We start from the raw sequence: 24,660 nt of genomic DNA, 5'->3' as shown, positions 1-24,660 counted from the left end.
AAACAAGCAATAGATCTTAATGAGTAGCCTAGCTATAATTAGCTAGGTCAACCAATACGTCTTCATGAGTAGCCTAGCTATAGTTAGCTAGGACAACCAATACATCTTCATGAGTAGCCTAGTTATAGTGAAGTCAACCAATACATTATCATGAGTAGCCTAGCTATAGTTAGCTAGGTCAACCAATACATCACCACAAGTAGCCTAACTATGGCGAAGCCAACCAATAGAGGCCAAGTCTTTGATGGAGAAAATGTGGAGGACAGTTTATGCTGCTACTGTATATGTCTTGGGGATAATATTGACAGCACTGCTAACCTGCACCTGAACCAACCAATGACTGATAGCTTGGACACTATGATAGTACATCAGTTATATTAAAGCTGAGGTAGGCCTACTGCATGATTACAGGTTGTTCTTACATGTAACTATTGCTATCAATCCCTTCAAAAGTTAACATTTTAGTAGTGTATACATAGGTCTGAACATAATTGTAAAAGTAATTGTGTTGCCTTTGATGTAAATGAATGTTAGGATATTTATATCATGATATACCCAATCAATATACTATTGCAAACCTGGCACAAGAGCTTAGCAGCCATATCAATAGCACATACGCTCCTGTATACATAGGCTTACACATGCCTGGGGCTTGTGTGGTTCAGTTGATAGAGCGTAGTTTTTGCAATGCCAGGGCTGTATGTTTGATTCCCACAGGGCACCAGTACGTATGAAAATGTATGCACTAATTATAAGTTTCTCTTGATAAAATTCGAAAATCCCCTTTGAACCCCATTATTTAACAATGTCCAATGATGATGACCATACAGCCCCATGTGTTGGTGAGGATAACTCGCGCACATGTCACACCTCACCAGCCTACAGTCTTCTCATTATGAAAAAAATGATTTGCAACTTTGTGGAGCTAAAAGGAAATAATAATGAAAAAAAATAATAATACCCAACATGTGACAATTTCAGTTCATAGATGGAAAAAAGTCAATTGAAATAAATTCATTAGGCCCTACTTGTCACGATCGTTGTTGTAAGAATCGGACCAAAATGAGGCGTGGTTTGGGTTCATCATCTTTATTACGTGAACTGGCAAAAAACAATAAAGAACAAAACGAACGTGAAGCTATGCAGTGCTCACGGCAACTATACACAAACAAGATCCCACAACAACAGGTGGGAAAAGGCTGCCTAAATATGATCTCCAATCAGAGACAACGATAGACAGCTGCCTCTGATTGGGAACCATACCAAGCCAACCTAGAAATTATGAAACTAGAATGCCCACCCTAGTCACACCCCGACCTAACCCAAAATAGAGAATAAAGGATCTCTAAGGTCAGGGCGTGACAGTACCCCCCCCCCCCCCCCAAAGGTGCGTACTCTGGCCGGCAAAACCTGACTCTATAGGGGAGGGTCCGGGTGGGCATCTAGCCTCGGTAGCGGCTCCGGTGCGGGACGTGGACACCGCTCCGCTCGCGGATCCGCCCGCTTCGGTGGCGACTCTGGTGCGGGGATCGTCGCCTGAAGCTCCGGACCATGGATCGTCGCCGGAGGACCCAGACCGTGGATCATCGCCGGGGACTCCGGACCGTGGATCGTCGCAGGAGGAACCGGGCCGTGGATCGTCGCCGGAAGCTCCGGCCCGTAGATCGTCGCCGGAGGAACCGGACCGGGAACCCTCGCTGAAGGCTCTGGACTGGGAACCCTCGCAGGAGGCTCTGGACTGGGATTACTCGCAGGAGGCTCTGGACTGGGAACCCTCGCAGGAGGCTCCGGACCGGGAACCCTCGCAGGAGGCTCTGGACTGGGTACCCTCGCAGGAGGCTCTGGACTAGGAACCCTCACTGGAGGCTCTGGACTGGGAACCTCGCAGGAGGCTCTGGACCATGGATCATCGCTGGAGGCTCCGGGCCATGGATCATCACTGGAGACTCCGGGCCATGGACCATCACCGGAGGCTCCGGATTGGGAACCGTCGCCGGAGGCTCCGGACTGGTAACCCTTGCCGGAGGCTCCGGACTGGGAACCGTCGCTGGAGGCTCCGGACTGCAGACCGTCGCTGGAGGCCTGGTGCGTGGAGCTGGCAAAGGGCGTACCGGGCTGAGGAGGCGCACTGGAGGTCTGGAGCGTAGAGCTGGCACAATGTGTCCTGGACAGATGACAACCTTCGCACAGCCAGTGCGGGGGGCTGGCACAGGACGCACTGGGCTGTGGAGGCGCACTGGAGACATGGTGCGTAGAACTTGCACAGGACGTACTGGGACGTGGAGGCGCACTGGAGGTCTGGAGCGTAGAGCTGGCACAACGTGTCCTGGACAGATTAGAACCTTCGCACTGCAAGTGCGGGGAGCTGGAACAGGACGTACCAGGCTGTGGAGGCGCACTGGAGACACAGTGCGTAGAACCGGCACACATTGTACCGGAATGATGACACGCTCCTCAAAGCGAGTGCGGAGAGCTGGCACAGGACGTACTGGGCTGTGGAGGCGCACTGGAGACCTGGTGCGTGGAGCCGGCACAGATGGTACCGGACAGATGACACGCTCCTCAGGACGAATACGGGGAGCTGACACAGGTGGCATCGGCTAACACGCTACTTAGGGCGAATGTCTTGCCTCCCCAGCCAAACCAACAGCTCTTCCGCTTCACTCTCTTCACATTTCGCCAACCACTCCTCGAAGGTCTCTATCTCACCCCTCCGTTCACTCTCTCAATCTATCCAACTCTTCCTCCATGGTCTCTAACTCACCACTCAGCGTCGCCGACCACCCCGTGTACCCCCCCCCCCCCAAAAAAATTAGAGGTTGCTTCTTGGGCCTACGTCGTGGCCGCGAACCCCGATGTCGTCGCTTTCCCTCCTTCGCTGCTTCCGCCTGCTTCCATGGCAGGCTTTTGTCTCCTGACATTATTTCGTCCCAAGTCCAGGATGTCCTCCACTCCTGGCTTTCCTCCCAGGCCCAGGATCCCTGCTCCTCCTGGGCACGCTGCTTGGTCCGTGGGTGGTGGGATCTTCTGTCACGATCGCTGTTGTAAGAATCGGACCAAAATGCAGCGTGGTTTGGGTTCATCATCTTTATTGCGTGAACCGGCAAAAAACAATAAAGAACAAAACAAACGTGAAGCTATGCAGTGCCCAAGGCAACTATACACAAACAAGATCCCACAACAACAGGTGGGAAAAGGCTGCCTAAATATGATCCCCAATCAGAGACAACGATAGACGGCTGCCTCTGATTGGGAACCATACCAAGCCAACCTAGAAATTATGAAACTAGAATGCCCACCCTAGTCACACCCCGACCTAACCCAAAATAGAGAATAAAGGATCTCTAAGGTCAGGGCGTGACACTACTCTATTTATTTCACATGACCTCCCCCACTGGGGAGGCAAGCCCAGCCAATCAGAATAGGTTTTCCCCAAAAAAGGCCTTTATTACTGACAGAAATACACCTCAGTTTCATCAGCTGTCCAGGTGGCTGGTCTCAGACGATCCCGCAGGTGAAGAAGCCAGATGTGGAAGTACTGGTCTGGCGTGGTTACACGTGGTCGGTCGTTGTGAGGCTGGTTGGACGTACTGCCAAATTCTCTATGGCAGAGAAATTAACATTAAATTCACTAGCAACTGGTGGAAATTCCTTCAGTCAGCATGCCAGTTGCACGCTCCATCAAAACTTGGGATATCAGTGGCATTGTGTTATGTGACAAAACTGTACATTTTAGAGTGGCCTTTTATATTCCCCAGCACAAGGTGCACCTGTGTAATGATCATGCTGTTTAATCAGCTTCTTGATATGCCACACCTGTCTGTAACAATATTCGTCTTCGGATGAAGAGTAGTCATCGGACCAAAGCGCAGCGTGGTAAGTGTTCATGTTATTTGTATTAGAACAGAAACACTAAACAAAATAACAAAGAGAGTGAAACGAAAACGAAACAGTCCTGTAAGGTGCAGCAACACAAAACAGAAAACAACTACCCACAAAACACAGGTGGTAAAAGGCTACCTAAGTATGGTTCTCAATCAGAGACAACGATAGACAGCTGCCTCTGATTGAGAACCACACCCGGCCAAACACACAGAAAAGAAAACATAGAACACAAAACATATAATGCCCACCCCAACTCACGCCCTGACCAACCAAAATAGAGACATAAAAAGGATCTCTAAGGTCAGGGCGTGACACTGTCAGGTGGATGGATTATCTTGGCAAATGAGATATGCTCACTAACAAGGATGTAAACAAATTTGGCCACAACATTTGAGAGAAAAAAGCTTTGTGTATGGAACATTTCTGGGATCTTTTATTTCAGCTCACAAAACATGGGACCAACACTTTACATGTTGCATTCATATTTTTGTTCAAAATAGATGGGCCTGTCCAAAAAGACCATCGACATAATATTGTAGGTGGTCAAAAATGTACGTTGATTGATGTAATTCTAGATTCAATGAATGTACAGATTTGATTTTGGAAACAATAATTACTAATTTGTCCAAATGTCCTTTCCTTAAACGCACGGATATGGCCAACCCCTTAGGGATAATTAAATGGCTGTGTCGTTATTCTTTGACTTGTTAAGACAGGTTTCAGATTTCAAGTGTCTCCCCTTGCACATCTGAGTTGCCACATTCATCTTCATGTCGGTTAAGTTTTATTGCGGCCGCTAGAGGTGGATACAAAAACTTGTTCCTGGATGGGATGGACTCATTGGATAGACAACAAGCTTCAACACATTTTCCCAAAAACTTTACGCGCCGTGGCAACTAGTGGCAACGGGTGCTATTACTATATATAGTCTACTGATTTCCACTCAAAGGGGCTTTTATGTTCCTATTCAATGAAAGCGTTGGGCTTTTTCGACTTTTATGGGCGTACCTGCATGTTATTGTGTAGGTGCGAGATAAAGTCACAATTCCACATGTGATGCGCCTTTTGAAACATGTGACAGTGGGACATTGGATTTAAGCGGAGCACTGGAAAGAACTTCAACAAAAACGTGTTGTTGAAGAGAAGGGACAGCGAAGGGACAGCTCCACAGCATACGTTGATGTGAGACTTAGAAGAACATCATTGCAGGCAGACGTTCTCCTTTAAAGTGTTGTGACATAATAACCTTTATGTTAAGCTGGATGTAAAAAAAAACATTCAGAAATTGTGATATTTGCATTGAAATGGAGATCATCTTTATACATTAGTAACAACTGTATACTTGTGTAACATCATCATCAACAAACATAATTGTGCAAGATGAGAGCTTTCATTTCTTTGAACCGGGCAACGTTTGGACTTTTCTGGAGCTGCTTGAGTTTTCTATACTGCGCTCATTGTGGTTTAGGCGACAACCATGTGCATTCTAGTTTTATTTACAGGAGATTGCGTAACCATGAACGGAGAGAGATTCAGAGAGAGATTCTCTCTATTTTGGGTTTACCACATCGTCCAAGGCCCTTTTCTCCAGGAAAACAAGCATCTTCAGCACCCCTGTTCATGCTTGACCTGTACAATGCCATGACTACTGAGGAAGAAGAAGGGTTGAGAACACAAGAGGTTACAGGGAAAGGATTCAGCGGGAAGGCTCATGGAAACTCGCGTAAAGGGTACCACGGATCTCCGCAGGGAAACTCTCGTGTTTCGCAACCTTACCGCGCGGCTCCTCTGACGAGCCAAAGCCCTCCACTCACTACATCTCACGACACCAACTTTCTAAACGATGCTGATATGGTTATGAGCTTTGTCAACTTAGGTAAGCGAATTGAATTGAGAAAGGTTTCAAGCTTGCTGATTTGTGCTGTGCGCTCCAACACCCAAAAATGGCAAATATTGCGGTAACTGATTAACCACAGTATTTTTTAATCCTTAGAACAATGTCACATGGCCTTCCTACTACTAATATATTTAATATTTTGATTTGTTTATATATTATAGGCTTATTCTTTTTCTTATATTGTCCATATGTCCTTCAATGCTGGAAACGTACTCTTTAAACCATGTTTTTTTTCCATTTTTATTTTTTAAATACCACATAGATTCATACAAATTCTAACTTAACAACATTGATTAAATTAACATGAATCTGTGTTTATTTTTCTTGAATTTGATTGAATTCATTAGACGAAAATAAAAACCCTAAACATGTTAAACAAATGTTCCTCCCACAGTAGCGTATGCATGGCTATTCATTTTGTTGCAGATAATTATGATATTCAGTTAGATTTCCAATTAATAGAAGTTATAGGCTATTTCTGTAGTAGCAGGCACTCATTTCCCCTTTGTCACCTATAGCAGGAACAGTGTGGCACACTGCTCAGAAGTGTTCCCAAGTTCTCTTCAAGGTCACTGTGCTGTTTGTCTTAATGCTGTACTTTTCATTATACTGTTGTTGATGTTTCAAGTCTATTTCGATTTCAATATCAGTTTCTATTTCAGACTTTGAGATGCCTAATATTAATGTCAGACCATATTTACAAGGTAAAACAGTGGTAAAAGCACAAACAACCCATATTTTAAAGACCTTATCCATGCTCTTTGAATAAGGTTTGATCAAACAAGATGTTTGTATGGACATTCTTCAAATTCTCATCTCTATGGAGATCTTGAAATATTCAACTGCAATTTCATACTAAGTCTTGCTTCCCCTAAAATTCATGACTTTTCTCTTAAACCTTCATATTTGAATAACCTAGGACAATGGTTATTTGACAAGGGGACATCAAAAGCATTCAGCACATGTTAGATATCCAGCACATACATTTTGAATGAATAGATGTTTATCAAAGTACTTCATAAGGCCCACATTGGAGTATTTATATTTTTAGAAATTGTCAAAACGCATTGTAGCCTAAGGAATGGCGTTCTGGTAAATATGATTAACACTGTTTCTTCAGTAGCGCTGACCTTTATACCCGCAGTTCATACAAACTTATCAGATGACTGTCTGGCCTTGGTTAAATTGGCCTTAATTACGTCCTGTTGTTGAAGAAAGGAAAGCGATCGAACGAGGGCTGCACATTTTCGCCACTTATTCATCGTGGCAGTGGATTTGGGAAGTAAGATGTGAAAGCAGTAGCATTGTTAATTAGTCTTTGTGTCATTTTTCATTAAACATTACATCCCAAAGGAGAGTGAAATGTAATGTATATCGCATTTAAGGAATAGTACAACAGCAGCAAAAAAAATATATTAAAAAATACATTAAAGCTTTAGATCCGTTGATAAGGAGCTAGTGAAATGTTATACTTGTTCACATGTGCCACTATGATAAAACACAAACTACACTTACAGATGTAGGATCTTAATAAAATCACTATTTTGTTGCTGAGAATTTTCTGCACTACAGGAAATACAGAGGATCTTTGTGATTTACAAAAATTCACTGAAAACCCACACTGACACAGGTTATATTAACTGTACTGCACTTTTCATGTAGCCTACTTTTGCCCAGATAATAGCCTAACCACTGATTAAGCAACATTATGGCCTAAACTGTTCAAATCCTGTTGCTGCAGGATTATTTTTGCTGTGACAGTATAGGTCAAATTAAGATCCTACAACAATACAGACACATCTACCAACAACTACAGTTACAGAGAACACATTAACAACAAAGAGGCTTATACAGATATAGCTCTTATAAGTGCTGTATAGCGAAAGCATGTAAAAGGTATATGTGTGAACGCTGTTGGATGTAAAATCCCTCACCTTGGCCAGTCCCATCTGTTTGCACTTAGAGCTGTATGGCATGTTCACTGTCAGCCTTTAATGCTCTGTGCTCTCATTCATGGGACAGTCAGTGGTAAAGTGTTCAATGAGACTATTTACGCAAGTATTACTACTACAGCTATAATGGATTTAACTACACTAATGCTACTACTAACGCCTATTATAATACTACTACTATGAATGATTATTATGCCATTTAAGTGAGGTGTTCACAAAAATGCATATTCACTCTTGTCAACATTCATTTTTATTTTATTTAACTAGGCAAGTCAGTAACAAACAATTTCTTATTTACAATGACAGCCTACCCCAGGCCAATTGTGAGCTGCTCTATGGGACTCCCAATCACAGCCGGATGTGACGAATGTGACTGCAGTGACACCTCATGCACTGAGATGCAGTGCCTTTTACCACTGCGCCACTCAGGAGACATTATCATGAGCAATTGTACAACATCTGTATAATTTGCCTAGTTCCTCTTCCAAATTGTCATCAACGTTTATTCACTGAAACTGCCACATGTCAAGTAGCCTAAGTGGCCGACCCTTTTTAGTGAGTCAAACCACCCTCTGAATTAATCTGCAGCTATCTGACGCTTGAAATACTATATACTCAACCTCACTTCTGCTTCCGATTACTGACAAAAGCTAATCATGGAGCAAGTCCAATCTGTAACAGGACGGCCTGACCCCTGGCCTGTCTGTGTTAAGTAACCACAGACTTTCACTGTAGATAAACTATCAGTGAAATGGACTCACTGGCTGTATGATTTCACTGGCTGTGCCAGAACACTAACACACCTCAACATCAATGCTTTTCTGCTGCTATTTAGCAAGTGTTGGATGGTTAGCTGTCACTTTGTGTCTTCTTGACTGCATGATGGCATGCCTTTGATTGCAGACAGGGTTCAAAATGAGGTCTGCTCTTCTTTGTTGGTCAAGTGTAACTCTCAGTCATATACTATAGTACAAATGTACAATCTTAATTTGATCAATCTTTTGTTGCTGATAATTTTCCTGTACCGCAGGAAATGCAGATGAACTTCGTGATTTACATAAATTCGCTATTGCACTTTTCATGTAGCTTACATTTGGTCAGCTAATAGCCTAACCACTGATAAAGCAACATTATGGACTAAATGTTCAAATCGTGTTGCTGCAGGATTATTTTGCTGTGACTATCAGTGGAGGCTGCTCAGAGGAGGAAGGGGAGGACCATCCTACTCAGTTTTGCAATGAAGGTCTACAGTAGCCTTAACAGAACCCTCTACTGTAGCACCATGGTGTAACCGGAGGACAGCTATTTTCCTTCTTCCTCTGGGTACATTGACTTCAATATAAAACATAGGAGGCTCCTGGTTCTCACCCGCTTTCATAGACTTACACAGTAATTATGACGACTTCATAATTACCTACCAGTGCTCTTGCAGTATGAACTGACATGTTGGCCATCCAATCAAAGAATAAGATAATTTATCTAGTAGCCTACTGAAAGCATAAGCTATAGCTAGCTAGCACTACAGTGCATAAAATGTGGTGAGTAGTTGACTCAAAGAGAGAGAAAGACAATAGTTTAACAGTTTTGAAAACAAATTCATTTCTTCAAAAATTAAGGAGAAGCAGCAGAGAGAAAGAGAGAGAGATTTCGTGGTATTTTTTTTCTTATTATTTTACCTTTCACGTACTTAGGTATTGCAGCTAATTTAGCCTGCTCAACAACCTGACTCCAACATTGAGGAATGCTAGATAGCTATTTACTGTATGTTAGCTAGCTGGCTAAAGTGTAAATCATAGTCCACATATGCTGAGACGTGATAGTCCGGCGTCCCATTGTGACATAGCTACGCGGCTCCGATACGCGTCCTCTATTCATTTGAACGTATTGACAGTTGGAGAAATAGCTTGAGCTGAGAATGAGAAAAGTATGAAAGCTAAAGGTCCAATATTCTATAACACTGCTGTGAGGCTATGAAACACTGCAACTCTTCTAAGTCAAGGTAAACTTTCAGTTTTATAAATGTATTGCCACCAGGGCCTACTGGTGTAACTGCTAAACTGCTTACTGCGTGATTATATATAGGGATTAGATTGTGGGTTTACTAACGCGTTAGTTCTAGTTTGTTGACTGTAATGTTAATATGGTGACAACGATGTAAGCTGTGTAGCGGTTAGCGGTTATGGTATGAAGGCTTGGCTTGGAGAGTTTCTTGCCCTTGGTCACAGCTATTGTGTTGTGCACTGAAGTCCACAAGCAAAGAGAGAAGGTGAGAGGAGGATAAACATTTTGAAACTACTTGGACTAATGATTACACCCCAGATCAGCTAGATGCAGGCAAGAGTGTGCAAGGCAGTATTGAATGTGTCACTGTCTGTTATCTTGATTACTCCAATTTGTCTCTCGATCTGTGCACCAACGTTAAAAAACTTTAATTTGCATGCTAAGTTGTAACAACCTCATGATGGGAATAGGGCAAATTAGAGTATCATCCAATATGCTGTAATAGAAATAAGGCCATTCTCATAAAAAACAAAATTGTCCTCCCTAATCAAAAGGCACGACCGCCAGTGGTGACAATATTAGTTAAATGAAGATGCTACACCTGCATTTATCATTTTTGTAAATTAGTAATGTGCACATTTTATATTGTCCTCCTATGAAACAAGTTTAAACAAATATATCAGACAAAGATAACTTAATATGGGTTTCTTGTATCAAACATAGCCAATACGTTATATAGGTACTACAGGAGATCAATATTAAGTTGGTAAATGAGGTCAAAGCAGTCACTCAAATCATGTAAAAAAAAGTATGTCTGATCTCTTTTTCTCACGCGGAGGGGCAGACGAAAGTAACTTTACATTATTGAAATCACCCTGTTTTTCATAACTGACAGCCCATTCATCATCGGCAGAGAATGTTGTGCCGCACACAGTGGAGGGCCTGTCTAGAAACGTCTACTTGTACTCAGTTGACTGATTGAATGGACTGGAGAGTGCTTTTGTTGGGAGTCAAAATGTTTGGATTGGCTTTTGGAATGTGAAAAGTTTTGATAAATTACTTATTTTCAGTTAGGTAGGTTACTGCTGTCACACCACATTCTGTCGCTTTGCAACACATTTTGGATCTATTGTGTATCAGGGAGGAAGATATCGGTTATAATAATCACTGATCTGAATAAGGTTTATACATTGCCTCTCAGCATGTTATGCAGTTATGCGAGTCCTCTATTTAGTCCTCATGGACCATACTGTCTTCTTTTTCAGTGGAGAAAGACAAAGATTTCTCCCATCAGCGAAGACACTACAAGGAGTTCCGTTTTGACTTGACTCAGATCCCGGAGGGGGAGGCGGTGACTGCTGCTGAGTTTCGGATCTACAAAGATGGCAGTCCTCCGCGCTATGAGAACATTACCCTGAAGGTCACCATCCACCAGGTCATCAAGGAATATCAAAACAAGTAAGCTCCAGCTGCTCTTCATTTTAACACCCCAAATCATCCCAATTAAATATGAGGTATATCATTACATTTTAAATTCTTGTGAAATGGTATATAAATTCAGCTATGGACATTTATAAGTCCAGAAACAGAAACAGATTATATTGACTGCTACCTATGGAATAGGGTGATTCATAAATTCCACAATATTTTTTCTAAAACAGTTCTATGCACAGTAGAGTATCCTTGACATCCAGTGTTATACCTCTTTAGACGGTCACTGTACATTTTGTCTTAATCAAACTATGTTATGAACTGAATTTGCTATTGCATGTAATTGATAATTCTATTGCTTAGAGTGGTGGATTCCTCAATCAAACGCCTATACGAAGGGAAGTGAAAGCACATCTTATTCTGTTTAACTGAGAGGAAACAGCCATCTCAAATGTCCCCTATTACTGTTTATAGGCATCCTGAATCACTGTACATAAAAGATGCAGCCATGTGAGTTTACAAACCAGTTTGCCTTGTTCTGCCCTGGCCTTTTTGCCAGTTAGAGAACCAAAATGGTTGCTGATTTGGGTTTTATATTGGATATTTTGAGAATGGAAGAACTGTCTTTATCACATGTCAGATGTAATATCTAAGTGACATGGCTGTAAATGTATTTTCAAATTAATTCATTGATAAATCCAATCAATTAACCATTTAATCAGTAATTCAATCAACCTACCAATCAACCAATAAATCAACCAACCAATCGTCTAATCTACCAATGAAGCAATCTTCCAAATTATCAATCTATCAATCAACCAATCATCCAATCTATCAATCAACCAATCTTCCAAACAGATTAATCAATATTTCAGTCTTCCAATCTACCAATCAATCAACCATTCAATCAATCAATCAATCAATCAATCAATCAATCAATCAATCAACCCACCAATCTTCCAATCCACCAAACAACCAATCTTCCAATCTACCAATCTACCAATCTACCAGTCAATCAATCTACCAGTCACGCAATCTTCCAATCGACCAATCACCCAATCTACCAATCACCCAATCTTCCAATCACCATGGTCTTAGAGTGAATTTAACATTTTATGAAATTGAACACAGCTTAAATTAGCTTTGAATTAGCTTTGAATCTGATAATGGCGCCGACGGGGATGGCTGCCGTTTTACGGGGTCCTAACCAATTGTGCTATTTTGTGTTTTTTTCACATTGTTTGTAACTTTTTTTGTACATAATGTTGATGCTACCGTCTCTTATGACGGATCCCAAATCCCCGTCATTCTTATGAAGAAAAGACGGAAATATAGGGGCGCAGATTAGGGTTCCTTGTGAGAATTTGTCAGTGAGTGGGTAAGCCCCTTCTACCATCTGTTATATTAGCCAACGTGCAATCACTGGAGAATAAACTGGATGAGCTCTGTTCGAGACTATCCTACCAACGGACATTAAAAACTGTAATATCTTAGGTTTCACCGAGTCGTGGCTGAACGACGACACAGATAATATACAGTTGGCTGGGTTTTCCGTGCATCGGCAGAACAGCTACGTCCGGTAAAATGAGGGGTGTGGGTGTGTCTACTTGTCAATAACAGCTAGTGTGCAATGTCTAATATTAAGGTAGTCTCGAGGTATTGCTCGCCTGAGGTAGAGTACCTCATGATAAGCTGTAGACAACACTATCTACCAAGAGAGTTTTCATCTATATTTTTCATAGCCGTCTATTTACCACCACAAACTGACGCTGGCACAAAGACTGCACTCAACAAGCTATATAAGGCCATAAGAAAACAAGAAAATGCTCATCCAGAAGTGGCGCTCCTAGTGTTCGGGGACTTTAATACAGAGAAACTTAAATCTGTTGTACCTCATTTCTACCAGCATGTCATATGCAACCAGAGGGAAAAAAACTCTAGACCACCTTTACTCCACACACAGAGACACGTACAAAGCTCTCCCTCAACCTCCATTTGGAAAATATGACAATAATTATACAAGTACTAGTGACTCGATCAATACGGAATTGGTCAGATGACACAGATGCTACGCAACAGGACTGTTTTGCTAGCACAGACTGAAATATGTTCTGGGATTCATCCAATGGCATTGAGGAGTATACCACCTCAGTAATCGGCTTCATCAATAAGTGAATCGACGACATCATCCCCACAGTGACAGAACGTTCATATCCCAACCAGAAGCCATGGATAACCGGCAACATCAGCACCGAGCTAAAGGCTAGAGCTGCCGCTTTGAAGGAGCGGGAGACTAATCTAATAAGAAATCCCACTATGCCCTCAGATGAACCATCAAACAGGCAAAGTGTCAATACAGGACTAAGATGGAATCCTAGTACACCGGCTCTGACGCTCGTCGGATGTGGCAGGGCTTGCAAACTATTACGGACTACAAAGGGAAAGACAGCCTCGAGCTGCCCAGTGACGCGAGCCTATCAGACAGTCTAAATGCCTTTTATGGTCTCTTCGAGGCAAGCAACACTGAAGCATGTATGAGAGCACCAGCTATTGCGGACATTGAGTGATCATGCTCTCCTTAGCCTATGTGACCAATACCTTTAAACAGGTCAACATTCACAAGACCGCGGGGCCAGACGGATTACCAGGACATGTACTCAGAGCATACGCTGACCAACTGCTAATTGTCTTCACTGACATTTTCAACTTCTCCCTGACCGAATCTGTAATACCTACATGTTTCAAGCAGACCACCATTGTCCCTGTGCCCAAGGAAGCGAAGGTAACCTGCCTAAATGACTACCGCCCTGTAGCACTCAGGTCGGAAGCTATGAAGTGCTTTGAAAGGCTAGTCATGGCTCACATCAACACCATCATCCCGGAAACCCTAGACCCACTCCAAATCGCATACCGACCCAACAGATCCACAGATGACACAATCTCAATTGCACACAACACTGCCCTTTTCCACCTGGACAAAAGGAACACCTACAGTATGTGAGAATGCTGTTCATTGACTGCAGCTCAGCGTTCAACACCATCGTGCCCATGTAACGGATGTGAAATGGCTATCTAGTTAGCGGTGGTGCGTGCTAATAGCCTTTCAATCGGTGACGTCACTTGCTCTGAGACCTTGAAGTAGGGGTTCCCCTTTGCTCTGCAAGGGCCGCGGCTTTTGTGGCGCGATGGGTAACGATGCTTCGTGAGTGACTGTGGTTGATGTGTGCAGAGGGTCCCTGGTTCGCGCGAGGGGACGGACTAAAGGTATACTGTTACACCCACAAAGTTCATCACTAAGCTAAGAACCCTGGTACTAAAGAACAAGAACACATCTTCACATTTTCTTAACTCTATTTTCTTAAAATGGCATTGTTGGTTGAGGGCTTGCAAGTAAGCATTTCACAGTAAGGTCTACTACACCTGTTGTATTCGACGCATGTGAAAAACAACATTTGATTTGATGTGGGTGAATTTGAAAGTTTGGAATTTTTGGCGTGGATGTCTTTAGATCGTTATCTAAAGCTGAGCATCCACCTTTGGGGACATGCTTGTGTCAGCTTACTCCAAGGGAGGCTTTTAAATGGCCCTTTAAAACCTGCACGGTTCTGTGAAACACTTGTGTCAGGCAATCAGGCATAAAATGAAGGACATCCTGTTTACACTAGTACATCGCTGAAGTTTAGAGGGTATTTTCTCTTGATTAATCAGCTTGTTCCGAGTAGCTTCAAGAAGGTAATTTGTCTCCTTTGAAATATCAAATCATGACCAGCTGCTTTTCAATTTGACTCCGTAAATCATCCATCCTATAAAAATGTTTTTATATGAAGTATATCATTACCTTGTAAATTCTTGTGAAATGGAATATACATTCAGTCATGGGCATTTAAAAGTCCCTCCACAGAAGCAGATTATATTGAATGCCACCTTTGGAATAAGCTGAACTGTATATTTATGATTTGCAAGTTCCACCAGCTTTTTTTTCTAAAACAGTACTATGCACAGTAGAGTATCCTTGACATCCAGTTTTATACCTCATTACACGGTCACTGTACATTTTGTCTAAATCAAACTATGTTATGAACTGAATTTGCTATTGCATGTAATTGATCATTCTATGGTTTAGAGTGGTGGATTCCTCAATCAAACGCCTATACGAAGGGAAGTGAAAGCACATCTTATTCTGTTTAACTGAGAGGAAACAGCCATCTCAAATGTCCCCTATTATTGTTTATAGGCATCCTGAATCACTGTACATAAAAGGTGCAGCCATGTGAGTTTACAAACCAGTTTGCCTTGTTCTGCCCTGGCCTTTTTGCCAGTTAGAGAACCAAAATGGTTGCTGATTTGGGTTTTTAAATTGGACATTTTGAGAATGGAAAAAATTTCTTTATCATATGTGAGATGCAATATCACAGTGATATGGATGTAAATGTATTTTCAAATGAATGGATGAATGAATAAATGCATTAATTAATTAACTAATTAATTAATCAATACATCCAATCAATCACATTTTATACTTTTTCTTCGCCTTTATTTTAACAGGGTGTCATATTGAGACCAAGTCTCTTTTTCAAATGAGCCCTGCACAATACAAACACACACATCAATACAAAACACAATACAAATACTAAATTACAAGACATAATCATAGAAAACAAACACAATCTTCCGTTAGAGCATCCCCCACTAATGCTGTACATTGGGCACGAGGCATTCAAGCCTGAGCTTGCCTTGCAACATATTCCACATCTGTAGAGCATAACATCTATGAGCGGCTCTCCCTAAAAGGCTATGCATGGTCAATCTGACGTCTGCAGTGGCTTTACAGTGTTTACTGTGATGCGGCTTCCGCAGAAGTCAGAGCATTCATACGTATTGTGCTTTATGAAGCAGAGTTGTTGTTAAGGAAGTGAGTTTGTGTTGATACAGGACCTCCCGCCCCTACCATTCGTCAACCAATCATGTCAATGCGGAGCTATACGGAGCTATACAGAGCCCTCCACATTGTTGCAAAATTTGGGAGGTGCACGGCAATGCGGTACGGACCTCAATGGCCTCTGCATGCCTCCAGCAGCTCCACAATTGTGTCACACCCTCCATACGGAACCTCCGACCGCATTTGGAGATCAAGCATAAATTGGCCTTAAATCGGAAGCCACCCTTGGAACCTCTAGCACTATCCAATCTTGTGCTCTTAATCAGTCAATCAATCAACTCCAAGGGAGGCTTTCAACAAGGGAGGCTTTCAAATGTCCCTTTAACACCTGCACGATACTGTGAAACACTTGTGGCAGGCAATCAGACAGAAAATAAAGGACATGTTTACACTAGCCCATCTCTAAAGTTTAGAGGGTATTTTCCTTGATTAATCAGCTTGTTTTGAGTATCTTCAAACATTTTATTTGTCTCTTTTGAAATATCAAATCATGACCTGATACACACATTTAGGCAATAGATGGATATTGCAGAGCATTAAGTGGCACAAAGTAATAAGAAGTGCCACGAAATGAAGCTTGTCACAAATATATTATCATTAGGAGCTTGACTATACTTTTATTTTATCTTAACTTTGATTCCAAATGAGGGACACAATCTAGAAGTCTCTGGGAGGATCTAGATTAAGGTTATTTTCTTTTATTGACTATAAACATTCATTGTGCTATTTATATTATACGTCTTCCATGGAAAGAGAGTTTTAGCTGTGGTAAATGCAATCAGTAGCCTACACAGCGTGGTGTGTCATGAAACAATGAAGATGAAACAAACAACAAAGGAGGCAATAAGGCTGGGTTGACACAGGCAGCCCAATTCTGATATTTTACCCAATTATGGGCAAAATATCTGATTGTTAAAATGACCAAATATGGGCAAAAGATCTGATTGTTCAAATGACCAATTATTGGCAAAATATCTGATTGGACTGCTTGTGTAAACGCAGCTTAATGGACATGGTTACGCACACATTCTGGCCCAATCAGGTTTTTCTTTTCATTAATTAAGACCAAACATACATCTTGACTTTATTAGTATTTGGACATGAAAAATATGTTTCAATAAGTTACTGAAACTTTAGAACAAACATTTGCATGTTAAGTAAATATGTCAATGTTATGTATGAATTCTACAGTTGATCTTTGCCTGGTCTAAAAGTGTCCTATATTGCACTCCTTTCAGCTAACTGACTAGATACAGTTTGTGAACCTCATCCTTGTATCTCCAACCCTGTTCTGTCTCATTCTCACCACACCAGGGGCTCACAAATATAGTTCTTGGATAAAGCTTTTCCATTAGCAAGTTCACCACTTGTGAAGCCTCAGAAATCCATCATTTATCAGTCCTCCTGCTCTATGTGTTAACTGTCAGGCGACTTGTTGCATTCCCGTTCAGTTGAAGCCGTATTGGCCCAATAGGGGCTGCCTAGGGGGTTCCCATGGTAACCCGTATGCCTACCTGCTTCTCTTAAAAATGTTCTGGTAGTGGGAAGCAGTGACATAGCTGAACACACAGGGGTCTACTTAAAGCAGGGCCCACATTCACTGGCCAAATATGTGTGCGGGTGATTGAAGGGGAGATATGGCCCTCTTGGGCTTTTCTGGAGGTCCTAGTCAATAAACTCTCCCATCTGAAGCCCTGGGCCCCAGTCATCATGGTCACCTTTATAGCTCACCCAGGTCTGGAGCCATCACACACCACACATTTAGCTTCTCAGCTCCTAACTGTTATTTTTCTGCTGGATAAAACTTATTTAGAGTTTCACAGTTCAGCACCTCCTTTCTCTGCTCCTCCCCCAAGAAGCACTCATAAAGATGGGGTTAAACTGCTCAACAGCTCAGACGCATAGGACTTTAAATGTGTGGTAGAACAAAGACACGTTTGTTACTTTAATGTTTTTTTTCACTACTTGGAAATTATGGCCTTGAGTATGTGACTGGTTGATTAATATCCTGCTTGTCCATATGTTGTGCGGTTGTGAAAACAGATTGTCTCTAATCTGGCCAAAGAGTCATTAGGCATGAATCGAAATGTACAGAATGGTTACCTGGAGGAAAATGGAGAGGGTCATGCTTTTTCAATTTAAAATCTAGTCAGAGGGTCATATAATTTGTAATTGATTAAAAAACTTTTAATTGTATTTTTTTTACAATTAGTTGTTTATTAGGTTATACATCGATGTGTGCCCGATGCCACCCCTCATCTATGATTCTTCGCTGGGCGTGCAATATCAATTGCGCCTATAGGCTATTTACTGTGGTCTCAATCAGATTGCCCATATAGGTTGTAGTCTACGAAGTGCACGCTCAGAGAATCACAGAGCAAAGTTACATTTTGAAAATAGGTGCTATGACGGTGTAATTAAACTAGGCTGCATTACACACCGCAATGGATATTCCAACCCTGAGCCCCGGCCTGATCTGCTCTTGCTGATCAAAAACGTGTTAATATGCTGCCTAGACAGTGGCTGTGCTGTGTAGGCTAACGGTGGCAGTTCAGAAGGAGAGTCAAAGGCTTCTTCCGATTTATAGAGGGAGCTGGTATGGAGTAGGTGTGATGGTTTCTAAACCCCTGCTACTGTGATATCAATGTGAAATAATAATAATATCTACATAGGCGTACAGAGGCCCATTATCATCAACCATCATTTCTTTGTTCCAATGGCACGTTGTGTTAGCTAATCCAAGTTTATCATTTTAAAAGACTAATTTATCATTAGAAAACCCTTTTGCAATTATGTTAGCACAGCTGAAAACTGTTGTGCTTATTAAAGAAGCAATAAAACTGTCCTCCTTTAGACTAGTTGAGTGCAGGGAGCATCAGCATTTTTGGGTTCGATTACAGGCAAAAAATGGCCAGAAACAAAGCACTTTCTTCTGAAACTCGTCAGTCTATTATTGTTCTGAGAAATTAAGGCTATTCCATGCGAGAAATTGCCAAGAAACTGAATATCTCGTACAATGCCGTGTACTACTCCCTTCCCAGAACAGCGCAAACTGGCTCTAACCAGAATAGAAAGAGGAGTGGGAGGCTCCGGTGCACAACTGATCAAAATGACAAGTACATCAGAGTGTCTAGCTGAGAATCAGACGCCTCACAAGTCCTCAATTGGCAGCTTCATTAAATAGTACCCGCAAAACATCAGTCTCAACGTCAACAGTGAAGAGGCGACTCCGGGATGCTGGCCTTCTAGGCAGAGGTGCAAAGAAAAAGCCATATCTTAGACTGGCCAATAAAAACAGAAGATTAAGATGGGAAAAAGAACACAGCATCCCGGAGTCGCCTCTTCACTGTTGATGGTGAGACTGGTGTATTGCGGGTACTATTTAATGGAGTTGCCAGTTGAGGACTTGTGAGGCATCTGCTTCTCAAACTAGACACTCTAATGTACTTGTCCTCTTGCTCAGTTGTGCACCCGGGCCTCCCACTCCTCTTTCTATTCTGGTTAGAGCCAGTTCGCGCTGTTCTGTGAAGGGAGTAGTACACAGCGTACAGTAGTCATTTACAACATTAACAATGTCTACACTGTATTTCTGATCAATTTGATGTTATTTTAATGGACAAGAAATGTGCTTTTCTTTCAAAAACATTTCTAAGTGACCCCAAACTTCTGAACAGTAGTGTATTTATCAGAGTTATTAACAATAAGCCAGATTGGAGTAACTTACATTGTGGTGCTTAAACTTGAATTAGCAGCCACGCCACAATCAATCAGAAATGGACAGCTCAGGGTGCTGAAAGTAGGCAAATTCAAGTAAGAATAATTAATTTAATCTGTCTTCATTTAAATTAGACTTTACTAACAACAAGAGGGCTTTATGTTGAACCTATTTTGTCCTATTTAAGTAATAAGAAGTAGGCCTACCTGTTTGACAAACAAAATTAGGCTATATGCCGCTATATCCATAGATTTGTTGGTAAATTCCTCCACCCATATTGTACTCTTTAAAAAGCCTACCTCCGTGCCAGTGAAGGGCTGTTAAGTTTAAACCAAGACTCGAATTGAGGGGGTATGAGAGGGTATCCCATAGGCTGACCTTTTATTAAAGAAAATGTCAAAAAGCCTACCCCTTGTTAACTTAAGATTTTGATTAAAATAAAACTGATCCGATTATATGAAGTGACCTATAACAGCGCTTTGGTCTGCAATACTTTATGCTAGAAACAAAGTGTAAAATACCCGGGAAAGACGTTACTCAGATGCATATTGATATCATTGTTTTGTTTCTTTGACATTCAGAGGCTGAGTTACAACCTGCTATAGCCAAATACAAAAAAGGACTTTGTTTGGGAAGTAATCTAATTCTGTCAAAAGCATATGGAAACCCCTTCAAATTAATGGATTTGGCTATTTCAGCCACACCCGTTGCTGACAGGTGTATAAATTCGAGCACACAACCATGCAATCTCCATAGACAAACATTGGCAGTAGAATGGTCTTACTGAAGAGCTCAGTGACTTTCAACGTGGCACTGCCGTCGGATGCCACCTTTCCAACAAGTCAGTTTGTCAAATTTCTGCCCTGCTAGAGCTGCCCCAGTCAACCATAAGTGCTGTTATTGTGAAGTGGAAACATCTATGAGCAACAAGGGCTCAGCCGCAAAGTGGTAGGCCACACAAGCTCACAGAATGGGGCCGCCGAATGCTGAAGCACGTAACTCGTAAAAATCGTCTGTCCTCGGTTGCAACAGTCACTAACAAGTTCCAAACTGCCTTTGGAACCAAAGCCAGCACAAGAACTGTTCGTCGGAGCTTCATGAATTGGCTTTCAATGCACACAAGCCTAAGATCACCGTGTGCAATGTCAAGTGTGTAAGGGTTGACGCTGGTAGAGACGAGAAGCAGGAGTGTCGAGGCATGGACGCTGGACAAGCCGGCTAGGGCATAGAAGCCCGACGAACCGGCAGAGGCATGGGAGCCAGCTAGCCAGCTGAGGCGTGGGAGCCTGACGATCCAGCTGAGGCGTGAAAGCCCGACGATCCCGCTGAGGCGTGGGAGCCCGACGAACCGGCTGAGGCGTGGGAACCTGATGGGCCAGCTGAAGCATGACATGGGGTGGGCGCCTGCCGAGGCCACCGAGGCAAGAAGACCTCTCGAGCCAGCTAAGGCAAGGAAGCCCGACGAGCTAGCTGAGGCACCCTCGGTTCCCTCGGCGACGGCACCCGGACCCGACGTCACCAAACAAAACAAAAAACAAAACTCCCTGATGCTTCTTTTAGTGGTGTCAGCATTCTGTAAGGGTCAACGCTGGTAGAGACGAGAAGCAGGTACAGGGAGTGAACATTTAATAGCAATGGACATGGAACAGGACAGGACAGCGTCTGGACATTAACAGATAACGACATTAATGCTGACACAGGGAACAAACGGGGCAGCAGACAGAAATAGGGAAGGCAATCAACAGTGAGTCCAGGTGATGGTGACAGGTGTGCGTAATGAAGGGCAGTCTGGCACCCTCGAGCACCAGAGAGTGAGAGCGGGAGCGGGCGTGACAAAGTGTCAGCTTTAGTTTTGTAAAGCTTGCCAACATTGGACTCTGGAGCAGTGGAAACGTGTTCTCTGGAGTGATGAAACACGCTCCACCATCTGGCAGTCCAACGGACGAATCTGGGTTTGGCGGATGCCAGGAGAACGCTACCTGCCCCAATGCATAGTGCCAACTGTACAGTTTGGTGGAGGAGGAATAATGTTCTGGGGCTGTTTTTCATGGTTTGGGCTGGGCCCCTTAGTTCCAGCGAAGGGAAATCTTAATGCTACAGCATACGATGACATTCTAGATGATTCTGTGCTTCTAACTTTGTTTGTCGAGATCGGTGTGGAAGAACTTGACTGGGCTGCACAGAGCCCGGACCTCAACCCCATCGAACACCTTCTGGATGAATTGGAACGCGGACTGCGAGCCAGGCCTAATCACCCAACATCAGTTCCCAACCTCACCAATGCTATTGTGGCTGATTGGAAGCAAATTCCTGCAGCAATGTTCCAACATATAGTGAAAAGCCTTCCCAGAAGAGTGGAGGCTGTTATAGCTGCAAAGGGGGACCAACTCCATATTAGATGTCTGACGAGCAGGTGTACACATATATATATATACACACACACACACACTGAGTGTACAAAACATTAAGATCACCTGCTATTTCCTTGACATAGGTGACCAGGTGAATCCAGGTGAACGCTATGATCCCTTATTGATGTCACTTGTTAAATCCACTTCAATCAGTGCAACTCAATATTAGGAAGGTGTTCTTAATTGTTTTGTACCCTCAGTGAGCTCCAAAAATATTGGGACAGTGACACATCTTTTGTTGTATTAGCTCTGTACTCCAGCACTTTGGATTTGAAATGATACAATGGCTATGAGATTAAAGTGTAGACTGTTCTAATTTAAGAGTATTTTCATCCATATCGGCTGAATTTAGAAATTACAGCACTTTTTGTATGTTTTGGTCCCAAATTCCAAGCTTGTGACTCTATAAACTTATTGGATGCATTTGCTGTTTGTTTTGGTTGTGTGTGTTTCAGATTATTTTGTGCCCAATAGAAGTTAATGGTAAATAATGTATTGTGGAACTTCAGAGTCACTTTTATTGTAAATAAGAATAGAAAATGTTTCTAAACACTTCTACATTAATGTGGATGCTACCATGTTTACGGGTAACCCTGAATGAATCGTGAATAATGATGAGGAAGAAAGTTAGACGCATAAATATCATATCCCCCAAAATATGCTAATCTCCCTTGTTGTTGTAATGGTGAGAGGTTAGCATGTTTTAGGATTATGATATTTGTGCATTTGTAACTTTGTCACTCATCATTATTCATGAAATATATATATACAGTTGAAGTCGGAAGTTTACATACACTTAGGTTGGATTCATTAAAACTCGTTTTTCAACCTCTCCACAAATGTATTGTTAACAAACTATAGTTTTGGCATGTCGGGTAGGACATCTACTTTGTGCATGACACAAGTAATTTTCCCAACAATTGTTTACAGACAGATTATTTCACTTATAATTCACTGTATCACAATTCCAGTTGGTCAGAAGTTTTCATACACTAAAATTGACTGTGCCTTTAAACAGCTTGGAAAATTCCAGAAAATTATGTCATGTCATTAGAAGCTTCTGATAGGCTAATTGACATTATTTGAGTCAATTGGAGGTGTACCTGTGGATGTATTTCAAGGCCTACCTTCAAACTCAGTGCCTAGTTGCTTGACATCATGGGAAAATCAAAAGAAAACAGCCAAGACCTCAGAAAAAAATTGAAGACCTTCACAAGTCTGGTTCATCCTTGGGAGCAATTTCCAAATGCCTGAAGGTACCACGTTCATCTGTACAAACAATAGTACGCAAGTATAAACACCATGCGGCCACGCCGTCGTCATACCGCTCAGGAAGGAGACGCGTTCTGTCTCCTAGAGATGAACATACTTTGGTGCGAAAAGTGCAAATCAATCCCAGAACAACAGCAAAAGACCTTGTGAAGATGCTGGAGGAAACCGGTACAAAAGTATTTATATCCACAGTAAAACAAGTCCTATATCGACATAACCTGAAAGGCCGCTCAGCAAGGAAGAAGCCACTGCTCCAAAACCACCATTAAAAAGCCAGACTACGGTTTACAATTGCACATGGGGACAAAGATCGTACTTTTTGGAGAGATATCCTCTCGTCTGATGAAACAAAAATAGAACTGTTTTGCCATAATGACCATAGTTATGTTTGGAGGAAAAAGGGGGACGCTTGCAAGCTGAAGAACACCATCCCAACCGTGATGCACGGGGGTGGCAGCATCATGTTGTGGGGGTGCTTTGCTGCAGCAGGGACTGGTGCACAAAATAGATGGCATCACGAGGCAGGAAAATGATGTGGAAATATTGTTATAACATTTCAAGTCATCAGTCAGGAAGTCAAAGCTTGGTCGCAAATAAGTCCTCAAAATGGGCAATGACTCCAAGCATACTTCCAAATTTGTGGCAAAATGGCTTAAGGACAATAAAGTCAAGGTATTGGAGTGGCCAACACTAAGCCCTGACCTCAATCCGATAGAAATTGTATGGGCAGAACTGAAAAAACGTGTGAGATCAAGGAGGCCTACAAACCTGACTCAGTTACACCAGCTCTGTCAGTAGGAATGGGCCAAAATTCACCCAACTTATTGTGGGAATGTGGAAGGCTACCCGAAACGTTTGACCCAAGTTAAACAATTTAAAGGCTATACTACCAAATACTAATTGAGTGTGTGCAAACTTCTGACCCACTGGGAATGTGATGAAAGAAATAAAAGCTGAAATAAATCATTCTCTCTACTATTATTCTGACATTTCACATTCTTAAAATAAAGTGATGATCCTAACTGACCTAAGACAGGGATTTTGTACTCGTATTAAATGTCAGGAATTGTGAAAAACACATTTTAAATGTATTTGGCTAAGGTGTATGTAAACTTCCAACTTCAACTGTATATTTCAGCAGGGGTGCCACCAGGGTT

General features: G+C 42.3%; 1 protein-coding gene across 1 annotated transcript in view; it reads left to right on the top strand.

Moving 5' to 3' along the window:
- The first annotated feature begins 2,157 nt into the window (after window positions 1–2,157).
- bmp5 (bone morphogenetic protein 5) overlaps window positions 2,158–24,660 on the top strand; it is a 39,676-nt gene continuing 17,173 nt past the window's right edge. The window contains exons 1-4 of the mRNA XM_038974615.1: window positions 2,158–2,269; window positions 5,354–5,565; window positions 5,635–5,761; window positions 11,001–11,193. Of these exons, the coding sequence (XP_038830543.1) occupies window positions 2,158–2,269; window positions 5,354–5,565; window positions 5,635–5,761; window positions 11,001–11,193 (644 nt within the window). The remainder of the gene's footprint in view (window positions 2,270–5,353; window positions 5,566–5,634; window positions 5,762–11,000; window positions 11,194–24,660) is intronic.

Source organism: Salvelinus namaycush, chromosome 35, assembly GCF_016432855.1.
Source record: "Salvelinus namaycush isolate Seneca chromosome 35, SaNama_1.0, whole genome shotgun sequence".
NCBI classification, from domain to species: domain Eukaryota; kingdom Metazoa; phylum Chordata; class Actinopteri; order Salmoniformes; family Salmonidae; genus Salvelinus; species Salvelinus namaycush.
This window is presented reverse-complemented; position numbering and strand designations above follow the sequence as displayed.